The sequence below is a fragment of the Plectropomus leopardus genome, chromosome 11, assembly GCF_026936395.1.
Source record: "Plectropomus leopardus strain MGB_pleo_1.0 chromosome 11, ASM2693639v1, whole genome shotgun sequence".
Classification (NCBI taxonomy): Eukaryota; Metazoa; Chordata; class Actinopteri; order Perciformes; family Serranidae; genus Plectropomus; species Plectropomus leopardus.
In genome coordinates this window covers 10,496,304-10,518,779 of record NC_142186.1, presented here as the reverse complement: position 1 = coordinate 10,518,779, position 22,476 = coordinate 10,496,304, and the positions used below count along the sequence as shown (strand labels likewise).

At 40.3% G+C, this 22,476-nt stretch overlaps 1 protein-coding gene across 1 annotated transcript; it reads left to right on the top strand.

Moving 5' to 3' along the window:
- Positions 1 to 3,018: 3,018 nt before the first annotated feature.
- Positions 3,019 to 21,792, top strand: has2 (hyaluronan synthase 2). Its single transcript, XM_042490122.2, has 4 exons — positions 3,019 to 3,729; positions 14,900 to 15,526; positions 17,416 to 17,517; positions 17,647 to 21,792. The coding sequence occupies exons 2-4, from the start codon at positions 14,900 to 14,902 to the stop codon at positions 18,574 to 18,576; spliced, it is 1,659 nt and encodes a 552-aa protein (XP_042346056.1). The 5' UTR covers positions 3,019 to 3,729; the 3' UTR covers positions 18,577 to 21,792.
- The last annotated feature ends 684 nt before the right edge of the window (positions 21,793 to 22,476 follow it).

Sequence of the window (22,476 nt, the reverse complement as noted above, 5' to 3'; positions counted from 1 at the left end):
TTGACAAAAAAAAAAACTTTAAAGTACTTATTGAGGTCCTTCTTCAAAAGTTTCCCATTATGCCAGTGATATCTCTGCTCTACACTGTGTTAACTCTACACTCTCTTCCAGGAAGCTGTCAGGTCTGCACGTGATTATATATTTCCTTGTTTAAATAAATACTTGAGTAAATGAGCTTGTACAAAGTAAAAAAGCAAAGGACTCATTTGGCTCCAAACAATATATGGCCCCTGTGACAGTAATGTCGCTCACTGCCTGGTACAGTCGGGGAGAGACCCACTGGAGCTTGGAAGCTGTGTGTTTTTACTGCACCACACATAAACAATGCGGGTCTGCAGGGGGTTTCCAGGGTCCAATTCTATTCATCACTTCGTCTAATACACTCACGTTCTGGATGTGATCTTTTACAAAAGGATGCTTTCCATGTGAATTTGGCTGTTTGAAAAACATTCCAGAGTTGGCACAAACTATGAGATCATTATGAGCAAAAACCTTTGACAAAATTGTCAAGATAAGTCAGTTTTATTTACATAGCCCCAAACACAAAAACCTGCCTCAACAGACTTTATGATTTATATAGGAACGTCAGTTCAGATAAGGAAAATTTAATGTAGAAACTATGATCATTGGTGCAAAAAGTGACAAACACTGACCTGTTCGAACCAAATCATGTTTCTTTATTTGATACTGATTTATTTTAAGGCAAAGTATCTTTAATCTCCAATTTTACACTTTTTGCTTAACTACTCAGCCTGTGAAAACAGTCGTATAATATCTTCCGTGGCTGTGGAGGAGCGTTCCAAAGTTTGAGAAAAATAACGATGATGTTGGAAAATTGGTTTTTGGTATGCATCTTATTACTGGAACTGCAAAACAGGCTTAGCTTTGTGATATTTGTTCTACTAAGGGAATTTTAATTTTTACTTACTGATATTTTTGATAAAAGTTATGAATGTTTTTCTTGGTGCATGGCAACTGCTTTGAGTGGCTCAAGTCTCTCTTGTAAAAGGCATCTTGATCTTAATGTAAATTGACAATTAAATAAAAATTAAGTATACGGCTCTGTTGTGCAGTGATTATCACTGCTGCCTCACAGCAGGAAGATTCCATGTTTGAACTCATGTGGAGTTTGCATTCTCCTGAGGGTTTTCTCTGGGTTCTCTGGCTTCCCCCCACAGTCCATAGACATGCAGGTAAGATTAATCCATGACTCTAACTTGGCCATATGTGGGAATTTGAGTGGATGTCTGTCTCTATATGTCAGCCATCTGATTGTCTGGGGCCTGTCCAGAGTACATACACTGGCTCTCACCTGATCTTAGCTAGGATCGGCTCCAGCCCCCCGCAACAATGAAAAATGAATTATAGATAATGAATGATGATATTATATAAATATCATACCATGCTTGTGTACAGATTTATCAAAAACAAAAAAGAAAGACAATACTTCATTCAAAGATGATCTAGAAATACACACTGTAGGCACTATGTTTTGCCTATATACTGCCTGCATGTACTGAAAACCTTAAATTTTAAGAGGTTTTACAATGTTTTGTATATATTATATGTTTTTTGTTGTTTTTTGACATTTTGTGAAATTTTTGATGTGTGGTCTTTCATGTATCATTTTACTTGTCAACACAAATCATGTGACAACTTGTAACTTGTGTTGATAACGTGACCACTTGCCAATGTGTATAGACCCTTATGAAATAGTCATGAGATATAAAGGTTATTTAACCCTTTGAAACCTGGAGTGACATCACTTTTCTTGTGCTGCTTGATGCCTTTCATAAAAGTGTTTACACCTTCAAACTCTGAGCAAATGGATGCCATTTTTTTTTAAATTTATTTTTATCAGAAATATGAAAGAAAGGGCCACAAGCAACTTGGCAAGAAATGTTCCAGGAACTGCAAAAAATTAGTAGATTTAGGCAATAATTTTCAAACACTAGGGGAAAATGTCTATGGTAAAAAGACAAAAAAACATCATAATAGTTAATTATCATAATTATATGTATATAATAATGTTACAAAGTTATTTCTTCTTCTTTTTTTTTGCTTCTTTACTAATTTCGGACTAATTTTGTGTCATTTCTTCTTTTGTTGCTCATTGAGATTGGGGTTTTTTTTGTTGTTGTTTCTATTGTTGTTTTGTTTTGCAGCCAACAAAGGTACATCTATTCTTCCATATTATCTGAATAATTTAAAATCACCAAAATATTCACTGGGCAGTGACAACATGCAACCCTTTTGTTTCCTTACTAGAAGAGTTTTCTTTTTCAACAGAAGAGTTCATGATGGTGATGATGAACACTTTATGTCTCATGGTGGTAGGAGGGACATGATTCCTGGTTTTGGTTGGATAATCCCCTTAAATCGCCTTTCAGAGAAGCCACTGTACATTTCAGGACGCCAGACTCTGGGTTCTGCATTGCACAGCACTGCCTGCTGGACAAAGATGCGAACTGCGCCCCAGTGAATCAATGAAATGACTGAAATTCCATAACATCCAAGCTCCGGTTTACACGTGCCTACAGTATGTGCGCTTCCTACACAGATGACTGACTGAATTCTTATTCCGCCTCCAGCTGTTCTGTTAGTGTGAAACTTCTCCTTGGATGAATATTTCTGATCATATGCATCATTTTATTCCAAGGCAATTTACACCGGCTCAATGTAAATCCCAGTACTAAATTTTGAGCATGTGCCAGTTTTCACACTATATATAAGGGTAGTTAAAGACAAAACGTAGAGGTTTAACTGCCTCTCAGGAACATACCATAATCCTACTGTGCCCTCAGGTTTGAATGGGAGCATGGACAATGTAAATCTCTTTCTCTCTCTCTCTCTCTCTCTCTCTCTCTCTCTCTCTCCCTCTCTCTCAGCTGTCCCTACCTCAGGAGTTTGAATGAGTGGGACTCTCTCTCTTCGCTCCTCCTTACACCCCCCAAACCATCCCCTCTTATTAAAACAACACGCCAATCTGTTGTAGCCCGGTAAAAGGAGTTTGGGAGCCGAAGCAGCCATAAAGGAGGCTCCACACACACACACACAGCCGTCTGGAAGGAATTAGACATCAGTGGCAGAGACATTTGGCCACTTCTCTGCGCTCTGTGTAACTTGGATGCTGGGGGAAACTATAGAAATACTTACCTACATGCCCCTCAAGACAGCAAAATACTAATTATTTGACTCATATTTGATTATTAGAGTTATTGCTGGAAACTTTTTTTATTAGTATAACTGACATTGCCAGAGTTGATGGCGTTTTTGCAACTTTTAAAAACTTTGGAGATATGAATGAAACTGTCAGAAGTTGATGGAGAAAAATATTTCTCATTTTTACACAGGCTTCTTTTTATTTATACTTTTTTATATGAATGATGCCAAAGTTGACTGACATGATGTTTGTGTTTGTACACCTAAGAAGCATGCAGTGTAAAGTTACTGACTGCAGACAGACTGTTAGACACTAGAGACAGTCGTGCTATCTTTCTTTTTTTTTTTTTAAGCATCCAGCTGAGCAAACTTAGAGGAACGTGCGTCTTATCTTTTTTCGTTCTCATTAACGAGGATCAGTGTCAGCGGATTCATGAGACTCTTCACTGCACAAGTTTCCTTTGAAACTTTGTCGAGACTTTTCCTCCCTGTGGAGCGGTACCAGAGCCGCCGGAGCTGACCGCATCCTTCCTCAAGGGCGAACGAGAGGACGACAGCTGCTTCAAGGTAGGCGGTCAGTGATCATTTGGTCTGGTGAGCCTGCAGCTTGCTGACAGACTGATAAATGTTCCGTCAAAAACCATAATTACCTGTATTAGAATTATTTTTTTGGACGTGTTGATGGGCCAAACTCTCACCTTAATATATTTTAATTATATGAGGTGAATTTCAATATTTTTAAATGATACGGATGCTGTCCAATATTCGGGCACAATAAAGGGCATAATGCTTAAAGTTGGGGGAAATAGCAGCTGTCACAAAAGTTTTCTCTCTCTCTCTCTCTCTCTCTCTCTCTCTCTCTGTCTAAATGCGAATAACATCTCTTGTAGGTGTTAAGCTGAAAGGCATTTTTGACTTCCACACGTGTTAACCACCGTATTCAAATATCATTGCATTAAAACTGAGACAATATGTGTCTCACAAGTTTAATATGTCTGGCGCGAACATCTGCATTCCTCCTTGCCCAGCAGTGCCAACTGTGGAAATGTGCGAAACATATCCGCCCAGATTTGTCTTCTAATCATAAGAACCCTCACATGCTGAGCCAGTTATGCTCAGCCTGACAATACACTAAATTGATGACGTCGCAAGCCGTACGTCATCCTCAGAGGTTTGCGAGCCAATGGGAAGGCTGGAGTTGGACACATTCAGAGTGCCTCGTGGTCGCAGCGCGTAATTTGATGCAAAGCGCGGAAGACCGCTATTTGCGCACACGTGAAGACTGAATGGCCATCACGTTTGAGACAAAAAAATAGTTTTTGCTGACAATAATTTAATCTGAGAGGCTAGGTTGTAGTGGCAATGTTCATCCAGCCTCAGACCAATCTTGTGCTGGGGAGCAGAAGTGTATTGATGCATGCAATCCTGACAGAAAGCCTGTAGGTGCCACCTAGACACATAGGGCTAAGGCCATAAAGTTGACCCTTTTTTGCTTCTTGTTGGCATTATAACTTTTTCAAACACCAATTACACACATATAAGCGAATGCAAATGAACATCTGTCACCCTCTTTTGACATATTCTCTTCCTCCATCCACCCACGTCTCTGATCTCAGTGTGCAGATACAACTAGTGGCTCATATAAAACCCACACAAGGAATGCCCATCTGCGAGCTGGATGTCTAAACATTCCTTCTGATCTACGTATAATGTGCAGTACAGAGTTTCTATCCTACACATGGAATCTTCTTCCTACTGACCTGGCTTTTCTTTCTTTTCATGATCCATTTTAGTGCTCACACAGTGCAAGTTGGAACCATCAGGACATCCACCTGTAGGGAGTGATGGAGCATTGTATCTACTGTCAGAATTAATATATCAATATGAGAGGTCCCTGCCCTCTATTATTTAGGAACTTTAAATTGCAGATTTTTTTCCAACAATATCCGAAACATTGATACAATTTATCCACTACATCTTCTTCACATTAGCTGCTCTTATCAGTGCATTTTTAAAAATATGTCCAGTGTAACTGCACTGCTGGAGAAATGTACAGTAGCTACCACACTAATAAGTATTTACTTAGTTTAAAATACATATTTATGTATGTATTTAGTTTCAGGACAGGAGTTCTTTGTGTAATCAGTGCATGTGTAGACCCTCTGTCAATGAACACATGTATCCAGAATAATGCCAACATACTGTGCCTAATTTCAGCCCCCCGAGGGAGTTCCTCTGCAGAGCATTTGGCTCAGTGTGCTACTGTGAGGAGGGCAATCCATGTCTGGTGCCAGTTAGGGAAACATTAAAAAGAGATTTCATTTTGTCTTTGCAGCATTGTGGGTAGTCCATAAAGGCTGCCTACTCTAGCTGCTGATGCCAAAAGAGGAAGAAGAGTAACTTTTTCTGCACTCTTCAATAGGTCGCTGAGTCTGTAGGCTCATCATTGCTACAGGATGTTCTACCACACAGTGCACAGAGCAGTTTACTACTTAACAGAGGAAGGCATTCCATGGCTGGTCTCCATTAGTGCTCACAACAAGTCTCACGTGCCATTACCGCTCACAGCATGGGGCCATCAATGTATAGGGCCTTGGGGCCGGCAAGGTCTAACCACTGAAGTTAGGATAGAGTGTATACTGTATGTGCAGCACCTCCCAAACACACAACACCACCACCACCACCTACCTCATATATTCTACATTAACGCTACAGTTTTTTCCTCCAACTTCTCTTGGTAAAGTAGCAGCAAAGCAGCATTACAGCCAGCCAGTAAAAGTGAAAATTTGGATGTCAGCGAGGTTCTGCGTTAGATTCCCACTACCTCATACTGAGTCACAGGGTCTCACAGGGAGGGCTGATGCCAATGTTGATGCATAGGTCCAAGACTTACGGTATACCATAAAGAAACCTGGGAGCCATTTAATATAAAGCAAGCTGTGTTTGCTGCACGGCAGACACATTTGACTCTAGACATTTCCATTTTGATGTTAATTATTATATTATTTATGATATATCTTGTGGAAAAGATCAGGCAACAAAAGATCAGAAATTTTTAAATCTTAAAGGTTGGTATTTCTTTGGTATTTTTCAAAATGGACTCCTACGTTTTTTTGATACTGGTCCAGTACTGAACAAGAGCACTTCAGCTGGCAACAGAGAAACAGGCTGCAATGTAACCTTTTGGGGCAACTGTGCACCATCAATGTGCGTCCACTTAAAGTACTTGTCTTTGCCACAGGTTCAGATTGTCATTGTAAGCGTGTGACAACATTTTGGAAGGATCACTACAGAGACAGAGCTTTCAATTAAAGGGTAAGATCCTTTTTGTTTAACACGATAGCCCTGAAATAGTTGTGGCTAAATCCACCAGACTCCGTTTTTAAGTGAACAGTAATTCAAGCATGTATAGAGCCAGCATATTTTCACATCTAACTGGTGAATTAATGGTTAAGTTTAACCAAACAAGAGTGAGTGATTGTTTGGACAGGGTAAAGATTATCCAAACTGTTTTTTGTGAGTTTTATTTATTTTTTTGTCAGCTTTCAATGAAGTGTACTTTAGTATTATAAAATTACTTATTACTTATTGTTTTTTTATATGGAGTATGGAACTTTTGGCGATAGACATTTTGGTGGTGTTTCTGGTAATATTGAAAGGATCTTACACATCTACAAAAAGTTTTATCTCTGTAGGGATCCTTTCCATAACTTTGAGCCTGTCAGTAGCAAAATAAGCACATTTAGTGGATGTACATGGATGGTGTGAACATGCCCCTAATGATTACATTGCAGCCTGTTTTGCGGCTGCAATACCATTCAGCCACAAACCGTAATACCATTCAGGCTGCTTCTGGGTTTCCGTCTCTTATATTATCTCTAAGCTGTGATAATAGAGTGCTTGAATAGGATTTTCTGCCATGTAGGGATGAAGCCAGTTATTTTAGAGCACTGTTGATCACTGTCTGTGGTCAGATAAGAGATAAGTGTTGGATTAATAGATGACAGAGACAGTCTGGATTCATAAAAGGAGGAACATTTTTACACTTTTTGTAGGGTAGATTATCTGCGTTCAGAAGCAGGAGAGACCACACAGAAGCTTATGAGAAAGCAACTGTGAAAAAGCCATATAGGAGAGAATACCATACAAACAGCCAGACAGAGGAGTGGCATTTTCAACTGAGTCGCATCTGTAATTTGGCAGAAATTCCTGGAGCCTGCTACAGTGGCGTAAGTCCCGTGCCTCAGCTGGCAGTGAAGGGAGCCAAGTCCACCAACGTGCCTTCAGTCTCTTTCCTTCCTCCTCCCTTTGGTGTCTGCCATACCTACCTCTCTCACTAGCTCTGACCTTCCAGCCCACTTTCATTTTTTCTTGTCCTCTATCCCTTTCAACTCCTCTTCCTATTTCCATCTTCATCTCTGTAGTACAGCTGCATCCTTTCCATCTACTCATTCACAAAAAAGAGAGAGCTAAGGATGAGTCAAAGCAAGGAGAACATGCCAAAATACCAAACTGCATAGTCTGGCTTCAAAATCGAGAATGGATTTACCACATTGTTTTATTAAATGAAGAATTGCAGCTGCCCACCTTCACTTTAAAAATCAAATTAAATCAACTAAAATGATACAGCCCAAACTGTTGTGGTAAAAGAAACAAATGCTGAGTAATACAAAACAGTCTCCTCAGATGTTCTAGCCTTTGCCAGTCAGAACTTCATCACACCTGATTCTAATAGCACACGGAAGGTGAGGTTATACAGAGACGGCGGAGGAGACGGAGAATGTAAAAGTCAACTCCCATGTTATGTTGTAACAGTGTACCTTTGCCAGTTGCGGCCCTTTCCACCTGATTCCAATCATGTAGGGAGCAACAGAATGGAAGCGCAGTGGGTGGTGTTACTGTTAAGCTCTGGTTCTGATAATGACAACACTCCTGCAGCAACTGTGCTCTGTGACCACATGGGGGGTTTATGAGAGGGAGAAGGAAGAAGAGGAGAAAGGGGAGTGGTGTGGAGGGTTAGTGACTTCCTAGCAGTGTCTTTGAAAACTCCTATGACCTCTTGGTACATATGGAGTATGCAGTTTTATTCATACTGAAGATTAACATATTGCAGCATCTGTTTAACTGCAACAGTATAAGATGAGTGCAATTCAGACATTGCTTCATGATAGTTGTTGTTTTTATATCTATATATTAAATATCCCGTATGTCTGTATTATACATTTTTGCCAATACTGCATTCACTTCATCTTTTGAGGCTTGTCTCACTAAGATTTATTAATTCTCATATTTCATTTTTCACAGACCTTTTTTCAAAAAGCAGCTCAGCAAAGTAGGTTAGAGGCCTATGACCCGGCCTTGAGTTTGAGTTTGTCTCGCCTTTAAGTCGGCAGCCAACTGTGGAGTTTTTCCCAGCCGCTCCCTCTCCTTTGCCTCATCATCTGCTAAGGAACATGTGAGCCTTTTCCTGCATCCTGCTACAACTGTCACGAGGGCCATCTCCACATTTTAATGCTTTTAAAATGCATCCTGGCCTTTTCCAGCCCTGTACCCCCCCAACCCACCCACATACTCACACACCAATGCACACGCAGGTTCCCCATGTGCATTGCTTGTTCAGGTTCCAGGCTGTTTATCTCCATTTTTGCATGTGTACGTTTTCTGTTGGCAGAACATCATGGGTTTGAGATTTCAAAGGTGTGTATGACCTCAGCATATCTGGTTTTCCAATACTGTCATAGTGATAACACAGACTGTTGAATATATCTTGAATGAAGGCTTTTAGTAAGCCATAAATATCATCAATGTATCCACAATATACTGTATATTGTAGATTGATAGAGATGATCTGATCGAGAAATGGATACAATTCATTAAACTGAGGGCATATTTATGATGTCTTAAACTGTATTCATGCCCACAGTATACCAGCCACAGGTGCAAGCTGGCTCATTCTTCAGAGCAACATTAAATTTTTATATGCAAGCAGCACTCATCTGGCCTGAACAGCTGATTTATGAATGTTACACTTGTAGTCAGTGACTGCTGAGTCACAATAAAGATGTAAGCTTTATGTTATCTCAGCTCCACACAGACCAGCAAGCTGTCTTTTTTGGCCCTGCTTCAGATTTATACTGCCTGTGCAGAACATACAGTAATGACACACACACACACACATGCACACACACACACACACACACACACACACACATGCACATATACTTACTGTATAAAGACACACACACTCACATACACACAGTCTGGCAAGCGCTGTTAGATTTTATGTTCCATCACAGGCCTTGAAACTGGGACCCTGCTGACAGGGATTCCACTGCTCCCCTGTGAGTTTTGTCAAACCATCTCTTCTTTTCCAGCGCACATACGCTCACATGCATCTCTGCCTGTGCACATGCACGCAAACTGGCTAAACACATGCACTGTGCATACTATGCTTAGTTCACATAATTGCACGTAGACAAACACGTGCACACATGGCCAGCTTTAGGCTGCAACAGCGAGACTCAGCATTTAAGACACTGAACCACATATATATATATATCTGACATCTATCCACTGTTGCGTAACATACATAAGAGTTGTTACAGCATGTGGTGATTCTCATGCCTCTACTAAATCAGTTATTATACTGAAGGACCTATATGGAACACAGAGTTTCTCATGTACCAGAAATGCTGAAGTGCTTTATTCAATTCAATGTCAAACTCCAAAATTTTAGTTGCATTTTCGTGTACTCCCAGACAATGCATCCTCCTGACTTTGGTGGTCCCCTGACATTCCCTCTGGCACCACCCTTAGTTTCACATTTTTGGTAATCCCACCATGACTCTTGGTCTTTTATGCCAGTAACCACACAGCTCATTGACAGTTATCCCTTACATATTTGACAGATTTTAAGGATTAGTGCAGAAATAGTTAAAATAAGTTCAGTAAATATTACAGTAAAGCATGTTGTAGAGATGGTAACATGGCATAATTGAGTTAAACAACATATTGTCCATTACATACATAGTACTCAATGTACAGTTCACATGTGTTCAGTGTATCAGCTCAGATCATAAAACTCAAATGACTAAAACAGACATGACATGTTTTCAATAGTCTTCTGAGGTGTTTGTGCTCCACAGTGATAGAGCAACAGTGGGAAGCACAATTACAACATCTAGCTTCTGTTACAGTCGGACGGTTCAGTGCCTTTCTCAATGGTGCCTGGGCTCTTACATTCTTTTCCCAGCAAGTCCCGGTTTTTAATCCAGTTATCATTAAACCACTGTTTTACTGTAACTTCTGAACATACTGGAAACTGTAATCTTATTTCAAAGAGAGCCAAATTAAGTTTTCGCCAAAGGACAGAGCGAGACAACTCATTCATTCATTCATCAATTCATCTCTCTGCTAACCCACCATCTACTCTCCATCTTTGCGGTTCCTAACATTTTTGTAAAATTATCTCTGAGATGGAGCCAGTGAAAATTTTACCCAAGAGGCTGTTAATGACGTTAGAGTGGGACTGCTTTAGCATCCAACCCGAGGTCACTGTAGGGTTGGACACACACGTGGATATAGTGATGGGGTTCAATCACTCACATGTGCCAAGATACAAAAATAAACAGAAAACGGGGATGATATCATCCACATGTGCTAATGACACCTTCAACTCACTCACACGCTTCGTATTCCAGCATGTGTGGATACACTCTCATGTATGTGAATGACACCTTCACTGTCACAGATACTCCTCTTATTAGAGGTTCCAATCTCAGGGGCTGAGGGGCCAAGTTTGTATGACTGATTTTTTTAGTCTGCAGTTAATATTCCTGCAGTCTGAGCTAATTGTTAGTCTTGACCTTTGCATTGAATCACATGCCCATGAGGGTGTTGAACATGTTATGAAGATTAAAGCATCCGAACAAGTGGCAATGTCCAAGCTCTGTCTTTTTGCTCAGAATCACTTAATTTTAACAAAACTGCCTGCGTTTAACAGCATTTAGTTCTGCAATGAGAAAAGAGTAAATGCTTTACATCTGTGAATTATGACCTAAACTAAATTATAATTTGTTTTTGCATTGTTGCCAATTAACCTTTAACCATAGTAAGCATTTAGTGTGGATAATAAATACACAAGCAGTCAAAAAGCAACAAACACTGAGTGGAGTTTGCATTTTCTCCATGTGTCTGCAGTAGTTTTCTCCAAATTCTCAGATTTCCTAAAGCCAAAACACATGCGTGGTAGGTGAAACTAAAACAGCAAATTCCCTGTAGGTGTAAATGTGTCCGACATGCCCTGGTCGACGAGGTACATCAAAAGAGTTGTGCTGCCTTCCTGTCCCTGACCACCCCCCTTTTTACAATATAATCTGTAACCTAAACATTCACAGATCATAATGTATGGAGATATATGTTTTCTCCTTAGCAGTGTGTGAGTTCATTTCAAGTTGATGCAGAAAGAAAGGGTTAGAGAGTTTGTTCTGCACTACCTTATATAGTTGTAAAACATTAGACACACATACTGTACGTGCACAAACCAAAGGAGGTCTAAGTTGAAACGCACTCTCAGCTTAACACAATTAAAAACACGTATTTTTACAGACACAGACTCCTCTCTCTCTCCTCCCTGGTGTAATAAGCTTTTATATGTGCATATGTGTGTGTGTATGTGTGTGTGAGTGTAAGGCGTGTGTCTGGGGTCTTGTAAATGAGCGGCTGACGTTAAGAGCCTTGCCACGTGCCAGAGGAGGCCTGCTACACTGGTTGTGGCCTTCTCATCCACCGATCAAATGAACAAGGCATTGTGTCTGAGCCAAGGGGTGTGTGTGCATATTAATCTCTCTTTGCTTGGTCTCTCTCTCCTCTTCTGCTGCTCTCTTGGTGTCTCTTGCTTTGTTTTACTCTTGCAGTCTTTCTGGATATCTGTCTTCTTTTCTGTTCTGTGCACTGCCATCTGCTTTTACCAACTTTCTATTCCTTTCTGTCTTTCATTCTCTCTGGCTCTGCCCTCCACTGCCCCTCTCCCCTGCTGTCTTTACAATTCTTTCTCTTCTTCACTGTCTCTTGCTCTCTCCCTCCCTCCATCTGTCTTGTGTGTTTAGGTGTGGTGTGTGAAGAACTCCTGCCAAATCACAAAGACTGCTGGGCTTTGTGTACTCTTCTTTTGATGACTTTTTTGCTCATTCAGATTTACACGTCTTGCTTGTCTTGACTAAACGTACATGTGTAACTCACATGTAATAACATGTGGTAATTTAAGGGATATGGGGTACTTATCCATAGAAAATATATTACATACAGTAGATGCCAGTCCTCATCTTCCCATTTTGGAGAGCCAGGCTGAGGTCTGTCCCAGAAGCTAAGCAAAGTACTACTGTGAACGGGTCAGCAACAAAACATAGTTTAGCCACCTAAAATAGTCCCACCAAAAAAATCAAATATCAGTTGAAGTGTGTGCTAAATTGAGAGTATTTTCACTGCTTAAACTTATTGTCAGACAGTGGTTTCCGACTGGAAAATAAAGCTGTAACATTACTCTGGTTAAGACTCTTGACAAAAACAGTGATTTAATGCAGCTGAACACAGGAGCTGCTGACCTAGCACTGCTTCAGTCAGTTAGTTTGTTTGTGTGAGGTAGTGGTAGAGCAGCAGTTCCAGTGTTCAGCAAGCTAAAATTACTATTTGTGTCAGTGGGGTCTGTTAGCTTTGATAAGAGCATAGATGGAGAACTTTAGCTGTTAAGGGCTTCCCCATCAAAATGGGCTGTCGAAGATAACACAAAGCACTGCTAATACTTTCATTTTAGCATATTCTTAAACTGATATAGATTTTTTGGTAGGACTTTTTAGATGGCTAAAAGACATTTTGTTGCTGACCCTGTCCCCAGCAGTAGATTACTTACCTTCCATGTTGGACTCCTCTGCCTGTCTCTCCAAACTAGTGGTGTGCCAAATGACATCTACTGTATGCAATACACTATGGATAAATACCCCATGCATGATATCCCACAAGGGGGCACCCTGCAAACTCAGTGACCTAAGGAGCATACCTCCATAATGTCAAAATTAAACTCCCTTTAATCTTTCCTCTATGGTATGCAAAAAAACCATGATCTTTGTAATGATTAAATGAATGTATTGTCATACCCTCCCTCTCCTCACTGTATGCCTTTATCTTCCTATCTATTTAGTCCTAAAAATGATGTTTTTACTTTTAATGGGGAGACACAGAGGGGAGAGAAGCACACGTGCAGCATTAGAAAATCTAAAAGGCTCTTGTCTTCTTCTTCCCACGGAGATATAAACAGATGACATCACAGGGTGGTCCGCTCTGCGTTGAGCCGAGCTGAGCCACGCTGAGTGGGTCTCCGCCGGTCTGCCAAACAGATGGCGGTAGCAACATAATGAGGGCTGGAAACAAACTTCAGGATTCAGAGCAGAAGATTTTGTGCAGTGTGTCGCTCACAGTGTAGACGCAATACAGGGAATGTTCTTCACTGGTCCCCACATACAAACACACAGAATAATCTTTAATGGTCTACAACATTATTTTGAACCCCTTCTTTACAACACAGAAGAAAGAAAAAATATCATAATGGTTTCTCCCAGGCATTTAGAAAGAGCTTGGACGTTTGGCAGGGGCAGCCAGGTTGCTGGTTAATTAGGTCAAGAAATCTTGTAATGTGTGCCCACCCGCACTAAAGGAGTTGGAACAATCGGCTACTCACAACTGTCTGACATTTAGACAGGGATTTTCGGCAGGGGAAGAGGGAAGGAGAGGAGCAATGAGGAGGTAAAAAAAGGAGGAGAAACTTTACTGCGGTTTTTACCTGGGTTTGTTGTAATAAAACAAGGTTGTGTGTGCCATAGAGAATGCTGAAAAACTATGAATAAGCATTTTTCATAGGTTGTATCTTAATTAATGCTGAATAAATGTTACTGCTGGTAAAGAAGTCATTGTTTTCCATGTGTGCCATGCAAAAAGCATCTTTATACATGTGAACAAAAATGTTTCCATTCTCCCTCTCCAAATCATAGGAAGTTCGTCTGATGTTTGTAGAAAGTAACTTTCTTCTTGTAATTTAGTTGGAGTACATTTGAAAGTAATAAAATGAATTCATTCCATAGCATTAGGCTTTCAATTCTTTAGCCAGTTCACATTTCGAAGATGTCTAGTACCACCACTTTGTCATTGATTTCAGCATAAGACACTGATGTCAAAAACCTTCCTCACTGGTACGATACGCTGCCGGGGGTGTCAGCTTGTCAGACAGCACCTGTCATGGCAGTATGATGTGCGGATAGGCAACGTCAGTTCACAATGGATGGCAGGCAGCAGGGGTGGTGGATGAGTGCAACAAACCCCTGACTTTCATCCAGGAGCCCACTGTTTGCTTCCTGTGTGAATTCTGAGCCAAACCATGATGTTTTTTTTCTGACCCTAACCATGTGCCTTTGTTACCTAAACCTAACCATTTGCTTTTGTTGACATCTCGGCATTGGTTGCCACATGCTTCTGTTGCCTAAACCAAACATATGCTTTTTTTTGTTGCTCTGGAATTGGTTGCGGTGCAGATACAGGACCACACCTAGGGCCTAATTTGTAGACGGGAAAGTCAACTGACAAAGCGGCAACATGTGGAATGACAAAGTGTTGGATTGTTACACAAAAGTCTGGCAATTTTTGTACTCCACTGACTAATTATAACCCTTATCTCCACATTCTTTCTTAGATGAGGTGTCAAAGAGTCCTCACCTACCTGCGGATATTTGGGACCACCATGTTTGGCGTGTCCCTTCTGGTGGGCATCTCCACAGCCTACATCATGGGCTACCAGTTCTTCACCACAGCCCGCAATCACCTATCCTTTGGCCTATATGGTGCCATCTTGGTTGTCCACCTCATCATCCAGAGCCTTTTTGCGCTCTTAGAACACCGAAACATGCGACGGTCCCTGGAGACACCTATCAAACTGAATAAATCCTTGGCGTTGTGCATTGCAGCTTATCAAGAGGACCCAAACTACCTGAGGAAGTGCCTGGTGTCGGTAAAGAGGCTGACATACCCAGGGATCAAAGTGATCATGGTGATCGACGGGAACACAGACGACGACCTGTACATGATGGAGATTTTTAAAGAGGTCATGGGATGGGACAAGTCGGCCACATACGTGTGGCGGAGTAACTATCATAGCAGAGGGGTGGAGGAGACGGATGAGAGCTACGCTGAGAGCCTTCAGCAGGTCTCCAGGCTGGTGCTGAACAACAAGTGTGTATGCATCATGCAGAAGTGGGGAGGGAAGAGAGAGGTCATGTATACGGCCTTCAAAGCACTGGGGAGGAGCATGGACTATGTGCAGGTAAGTCAGTAAAAGTAGAAATGGATGTTTATAGGGGCTGGAAAGCAGAAAATGCTTGCAAAAAAATGGGTAGAGAGACAAAAAGATTGGGGAACAAAGACTGTCAATGGTACAAATTCGTCACAATCATATAACAGATAAAATGGAAACACACACACACATGCACACGCACAGGTAAGACAAGGACAGCTGCCATCGGTGTGAACTGAAGATGGGGGAAAAGGGAAAAGAAAGAGAGATGGAGAAAGAGATGGCTGGGTGAGGGGAAGGGGGCTCAGCCAAACCAAACATGGGGTTCACAAAGAGTCTTTTGTGTTGCTTTTAGGCGGACGGTGGCTGTGTGCATTGTGTTGTGAAGTGTAGCGTGAAGGAGGGCAGCAGTAGCTTATGTTTAAGTGTAATAACAGATCTGTTTCACAGAGCTGAGTGTTACATCATCTACATGAGTGGTATTCAGAGTCAGGACCCAAAATTCAAATAGCTTAGAGTTTAACTTGAATAAAACAAACCTGTTAATGACACCTAAATTGTATCTTTGGAAAAAGCCAGTTCCCAATGGTGTTTGGCTGACTAATGCAGTCTTATTATGCCAATATTGTTGGGTGCTGTGGCTAAAAATATAAACAGAAGCTAACAACATTAATCACAGTGCCAAGCTTGGAAACACACACACAATGAAGTACTGGGTTTTATACTGTATCCAGAAAAATGAAATAGAAAAGTAAGAAATAGGAAATCGTGTAACTTCCATTGGTTGTCCAAAACACAAACTCATCAAATTCTGTAAATTTCAGCTGGTGTTGTTACCTAAACACACCCTGTGCAATCAGTTAAACTGAATTTAGCCTCATTACTCTAATAACATTGGAGCAATTTTATTGAGTTTGAATCACAAAAAGGGGACTTCGGGCTTAAACAGCCTTTGAAATTATGCTGTCGAACACCTGCAGTTGGATATAGTCTGCCAAAAACCTCCTGTTTAACAGAGATTTCAAAAGAACTTACTGCAACGCTGCCAGTAATCATGCCAGTACCCTTCAACAAAGGAGGGACAGTGCTGTTTGCTGTTTTACTATCATCAGGCAGGGCCTCTAACAGATGTGCTCTGTTAATGGGAGATTGGGCTCTAGGTTTGTTTTCATCGCCTGATTTAGTTAGGAAGGAAAATTACCATTTATAGAAGAAAATACAGAGAGCTAAAAAAAAGGGGGTGCATCAGAAAGACAGCGGGTGGTGATTAAGTTTAAAGCAGATACTAGGTGTTACAGGAGATATCCACTGGTTGTACTGAGATGAAGAGAAGTCAGTTTTTTGTATGCAGCTCAGTACTAACAAATGTGCCCTAAAGAAACAACTTTTTATTTCTCGATCCTCAGACCCTCAAATGGGTTAAAGAAAAACCAAGTACTCTCTTGGGCTGAAAAATGAAGCCAAGATGTACTAAAAACTGCACTTCCGAGAATGGCCACTTGGGGCTGGCTCCAAAAAAGAGTAAATCCCCATAAAGTCCCATGTTAAAATATCCAACTTTACAGCTAAAATAAATATGTTAACAGCCTGATATAAAAAACGGTTTTGGCGTCTATAGCTTCCTGTTCATGACTCATCGTTTTTAAATTTTATTTAGGCTTCAAGTTATGCACGTTTAAGAGTGGACCCTTTTGTCCATATATGGTTACTTTTGGGTCCAAAAACTAAGATGGCGATAGCCAAAATGCCAAAAGTGAGGCTTCAAAATGGGAGTCCACAAACCAATGGCTGATATCATGGTAGCTATGTCCATATAAAAACTCATGCCAGCCGTATGTCTTTTTACACGATAGTAACATATGAACTTTGGCCAAAAAAATCACAGGTAGCTCATTGTTTATTTTATTGTTTTTACCCAGGTGTGTGACTCTGACACTATGTTGGACCCGGCATCATCCGTGGAGATGGTAAAGGTTCTAGAAGAAGACCCTATGGTGGGAGGTGTTGGAGGAGATGTGCAGGTTGTTTACAAAACAAATAGTATTTTCTCATTCCTTGCAATTAAGGAATTTTACAAACTGAGCATTTCATATCAATTACATTTTGATGTTAAACCTCCAACTTTTCTTTTTGCCTAACCTCCTCCCTAGATCCTAAACAAATATGAGTCGTGGGTCTCCTTCCTGAGCAGCGTGCGGTACTGGATGGCCTTCAACATTGAGCGAGCTTGCCAGTCCTACTTTGGTTGCGTGCAGTGCATCAGTGGGCCATTAGGAATGTACCGAAATTCCCTCCTGCACGAGTTCCTTGAAGACTGGTACAATCAGACCTTCATGGGATCCCACTGCAGTTTCGGGGATGACCGTCATCTCACGAACAGAGTTCTAAGTCTCGGGTATGCAACCAAATATACTGCTCGTTCAAAGTGCCTGACGGAGACACCGATTACATATCTGCGGTGGCTCAATCAACAAACTCGATGGAGTAAGTCGTATTTTAGAGAGTGGCTATATAACTCTATGTGGTTTCACAAACACCATCTTTGGATGACTTATGAGGCTGTGATCACGGGCTTCTTCCCATTTTTCCTTATTGCAACTGCAATCCAACTCTTCTACCAAGGAAGACTCTGGAATATTCTGTTGTTTCTGCTCATTGTGCAGGCGGTGGCACTGATCAAGGCCTCGTTTGCCAGCTGCCTCAGAGGTAACATTGTCATGGTGTTCATGTCGTTCTACTCCGTACTGTACATGTCAAGCCTGTTGCCAGCCAAAATGTTTGCAATAGCAACAATCAACAAGTCTGGATGGGGGACATCTGGGAGGAAAACAGTGGTGGTGAACTTCATTGGTCTGATTCCTATATCAGTCTGGTTCACCATCCTATTCATTGGGATTATCTACACAATAGTCCTACAGACTAGAAAACCCTTTCCTGAATCAGAAAAGTTAGTTCTGGTCATAGGGGCCGTCGTGTATGCCAGTTACTGGGTCATACTGTTAACGTTGTATACAGTGCTCATAAATAAGTGTGGGAGGAGGAAGAAGGAAACACACTATGATATGGTGCTGGATGTATGACTTAAAGTTATCATTTACCACTGAACTCTCTTTTTGGGTTGTTTTCACTAACACCATGTTTTTATACAAATGTTTTGCAGATGCAGAGCAGATCTGGAGGCAAAATTGGTTAAGTTTTCCAAACTTGAATTACAAAAATATGTGGCAGTGGCTGCTTTTTCGTTCTGATCATTCATGACCAAAGTATTCACGTTCTTTGAGCATAAGCATCCTGGCTAATTAGCTCACCATGATTTTTAATCTAACATATTTGGCTGAAGATCAGATACTGTAAACTAATCAGCTAAACTTGCAATTCTTGCAAGTCATTGTGGCATGATAATATATTTAGCAGTTGGCAGCTGCTAGGCTTTGTAATATAAGCTACCTCTTACCCACGTCATTTTCACTGGGCTTCAGTCTAATATTTACTACACAGCCACAGAAACTGTAGATTACTATGTCAGCCCATTGGAGTTTAACTTGACCAGTAAGCACTGGCGCCACTAGGGGGTGGCCGGGGGGCCTGCCCTGGGTCAACTGCTGCCCCCCTCCCGAAAATAGTAAAAATTATTGGTGGTTTTTAAACTTGAGTAGGCTTAATCCCAGTATTTGTTTTGTTCCTTACAATCAGTGAACTCACTCAAATTAATTAAATGACAACTAACCTTGTCAGATTAACTGTAAAATAAAAAATGAAAGAATATCAGTATGCATTTTTTTTTTTTACCTCTCATACTACAATAGTATAATAGAGTTCATGAAATTCAGTAATGACTTTTGTTTCTGCCATCCCAAGATTTTCAGTGGCTCCATCTGGCCACCCCCATGAAAATTTTCTGGGAGCGCCACTGCGATTAAGAATATTTTATCTCCAGAGCATCATTGTGTATCCAAAAAATGTCTGTACATCCTTACTATAGGTAAATCTACATATTGCCCCACCAAAGGAAGCCCAAAAACCCACCACCACATCACAATCTCTAAAAGGTGTTGAGAGAGACTACAGCCATCACTATCTAATTAGTGTAATTGCGATCTTAAAGTATCTGGCTGGTCAGTGGATCTTTACCATTATACACAAATGGAACAAAGTTATACTGCATCTGTTTAAAGATTTAAAGACACAACTTCAAAGTGTTTAGCTCTGAGGGCAAAGAATTGGTGTTCCTTTCCAGTGTTTCAGAATCTCTGAGGAAGAGCTACAGTATCAATTTACAAAGAGGGAAAAGGTACAGAAAGGGCTTTTAAATGAAAAGCTGCTCTCTTTCTTTTGTTGCACTCATGTCATATGGGAAAGATACTTCCTCATAGTCACGTAACACTTACAAATGTATTAATGTGTTTCAAAAGAGGAACATTTCTTTGTATCACTCAAGTCAATTCAGAATTACAACTCCTAAAGTCCAATGGCAGCCCACAACTATTTCATGCAGGTTGTGTTTGACATTACAAATTCTTGAATTGCAAAATGAAACACGCTCACTGTGGTGCATGTACTGTATGTTGAATGTGAAAAGATGAGACATCTGTAAAAGTATCCAATCATGCTTTTAGGAGGCTGCAAAATCCTTTATGTTTGAATGTCTAGACACTTACAAGTCTTATTCCCATATGACGTGAATGCAGTATTTTTTCTCAACGTTTACAAAGTGAAGAATCTCAAACTGATCACTGATTGGTAGATGTAATCTCCTCCTGATCAGGTGACCAGGTGAACATGTGACCAGAAGAGAGACGGTGTAACATTGCTGCTGTGACTGTTTTATTTTTCGGTAACAATGACTTTTGTTTTCTTTTTTACATGAATGATGGGTGTATGTTGCAAAATGGTTTTAACACTATTATTGTTAATGTATTGCTTTCTACCAAGATGAATGATAACCACCAAGTAGACACAGTGGACGTGTTCCAATCCAAACATTTTGTGAGTTTTACCTTCCATGTGCCCTCGTTCTCTTCCTTTCTTTCACATACTGTATTGAAGATAATGTGGTGACATCTTCCTTGAAATTTGTTAGACAACACGCAAGGGAAGGAGCAAATGTCAAAAAGATGCATTCATGCACACAATTGGACAAAAGTACTACCTGATAACAGGACTGTGAATAAGGGCACTTTAAGAAGGGGAACAGCATTTTGGAATGAAACAAGTCCAGTGTTTGCTACAGACCAGGAGCAGACATGAGTTTAATACTTATGCACTTTTATGTCTGTCCCGTCGTCCAGTATGATGCTTGACGTAATCAAGATGAAATACCTCAGTGGTTCTCTTTACATTGTATCAAGGCATTAGGATGCCGTCCAAAGACATGCATTCTGAAGGTCTCAAGTAATTTATGATCTGTTTGTGATATTAAATATAAAGGTGTCCTTTTTTATACGCAGTTCCTTATTAAGTCAAAGCTGGATTTCTCTGCCTTGTCGGCCTTTTGCTGTAGCCGTTTACTTCTTTTTGTATTACAGTGCATTTTATATATGTAGACATTTTTGTTCTATTTTTGCTTAGCTACCAAAGATTCTTTATTTTCACTCATGTTTTTATAAGAAAAATGGGAAAATGTATTTGTTGTGCTTTCAACTGTTCTGACAATGACTTGTATATCTGACCAAACAATGTGAAATTATGAGCTGGGGGGTTTGTCTGCAATAACAACAATAAAAATGCAATTTGTAGGGATAAGTTATTGATTTCAAGAGAAGTGATGAACCTGTGTTATTGTACTTTGTACTTAGATAGAAAACCAGCATATTTATGTAAGAATATTCTGTGGTTTATAGGATTCTGTACTTAGTAAGATGTCCTCTGGTTAACATGTAAGACCCCCTAGGTTCCATATGCCTACACTGCAAAATCATTAGATACATTTAGAAATTATTTTTAATATATATAACATGTGAAGATAATTGCTAGGCTTTAAATTGTGTGTGGTTTTGAAACAATAATCTGCAGTATGTTCAGTTCTTAATATAATGAATAATAAAGCCAAAGCAGACTGAAAACTTTCATCCAAAACATTTGCACAAAAATGTAATTATCTGCAAATGATGTGCGAGGTGCCTTACTGAGCAATAACAAAAGTAACATTTTATACACCTAGAAAGAGAGATTTTATTCCAAGGTTTTATGAATTAGACCAAAAATTGAACCATGAGGTTGTTTTCATGGCAAGTCATGGGCAGTGTTATCGTAAAGCACTTTTGTGTTGTGCCAAATAAAAACAACTATTGTTTTAATTTTCTGGTGTTGGAGTGTTTATGTATTTCTTTTATTCTTCTAATAATGGATCTTCTGTGTGTGACACATCATCAGTGATGACCCCCAATGTGACCAGGGGCCACTGGATGTTTTGGGTCATGGTATACAATACAATGGTTCATATGATTTCCTAAGAATTAGTGCCCCAAGAATAATGTTACGCACTTAATGCAAAGTTGTGGAGATTATGTTTAGGCAAGTGAAGTTACTATGGTTAGGTTCAGGAAAAGAAACATCAACAACACCAAATGCTGACAGTTCACATGGTTTCGAACACTCGTGTCTTAGGGAAGGTCCTCTGCTTCGTTACCCACCCACCACCTGTTTCTTTATGGGACTGCTTCCTTCTTTATTCTTGTCAGTACAATGGTCACATATGACGACTTGGCTTAACACAACTTACTTGCTCATGATTATTTTGGATATGTATGTATGTATGTATGTGCATTAGCTTTTTAGTAGAAATGTGTCTGAACAGTGCATAAGAACAGCATGTTTGTGTCTTTCAATATCAGACAGCCTCACCCAGGCGATTCCACTGGGGTTGAGCAAACTCTGGCCTGTGTTGTAGTAGCCCTTAAAATCTGAGGCTTGCTCAGATCCAAAACAATCTAGTGGATCTTTAGGCTGCCTCAGGGGCACTCCTGATAGCTAATCATTAC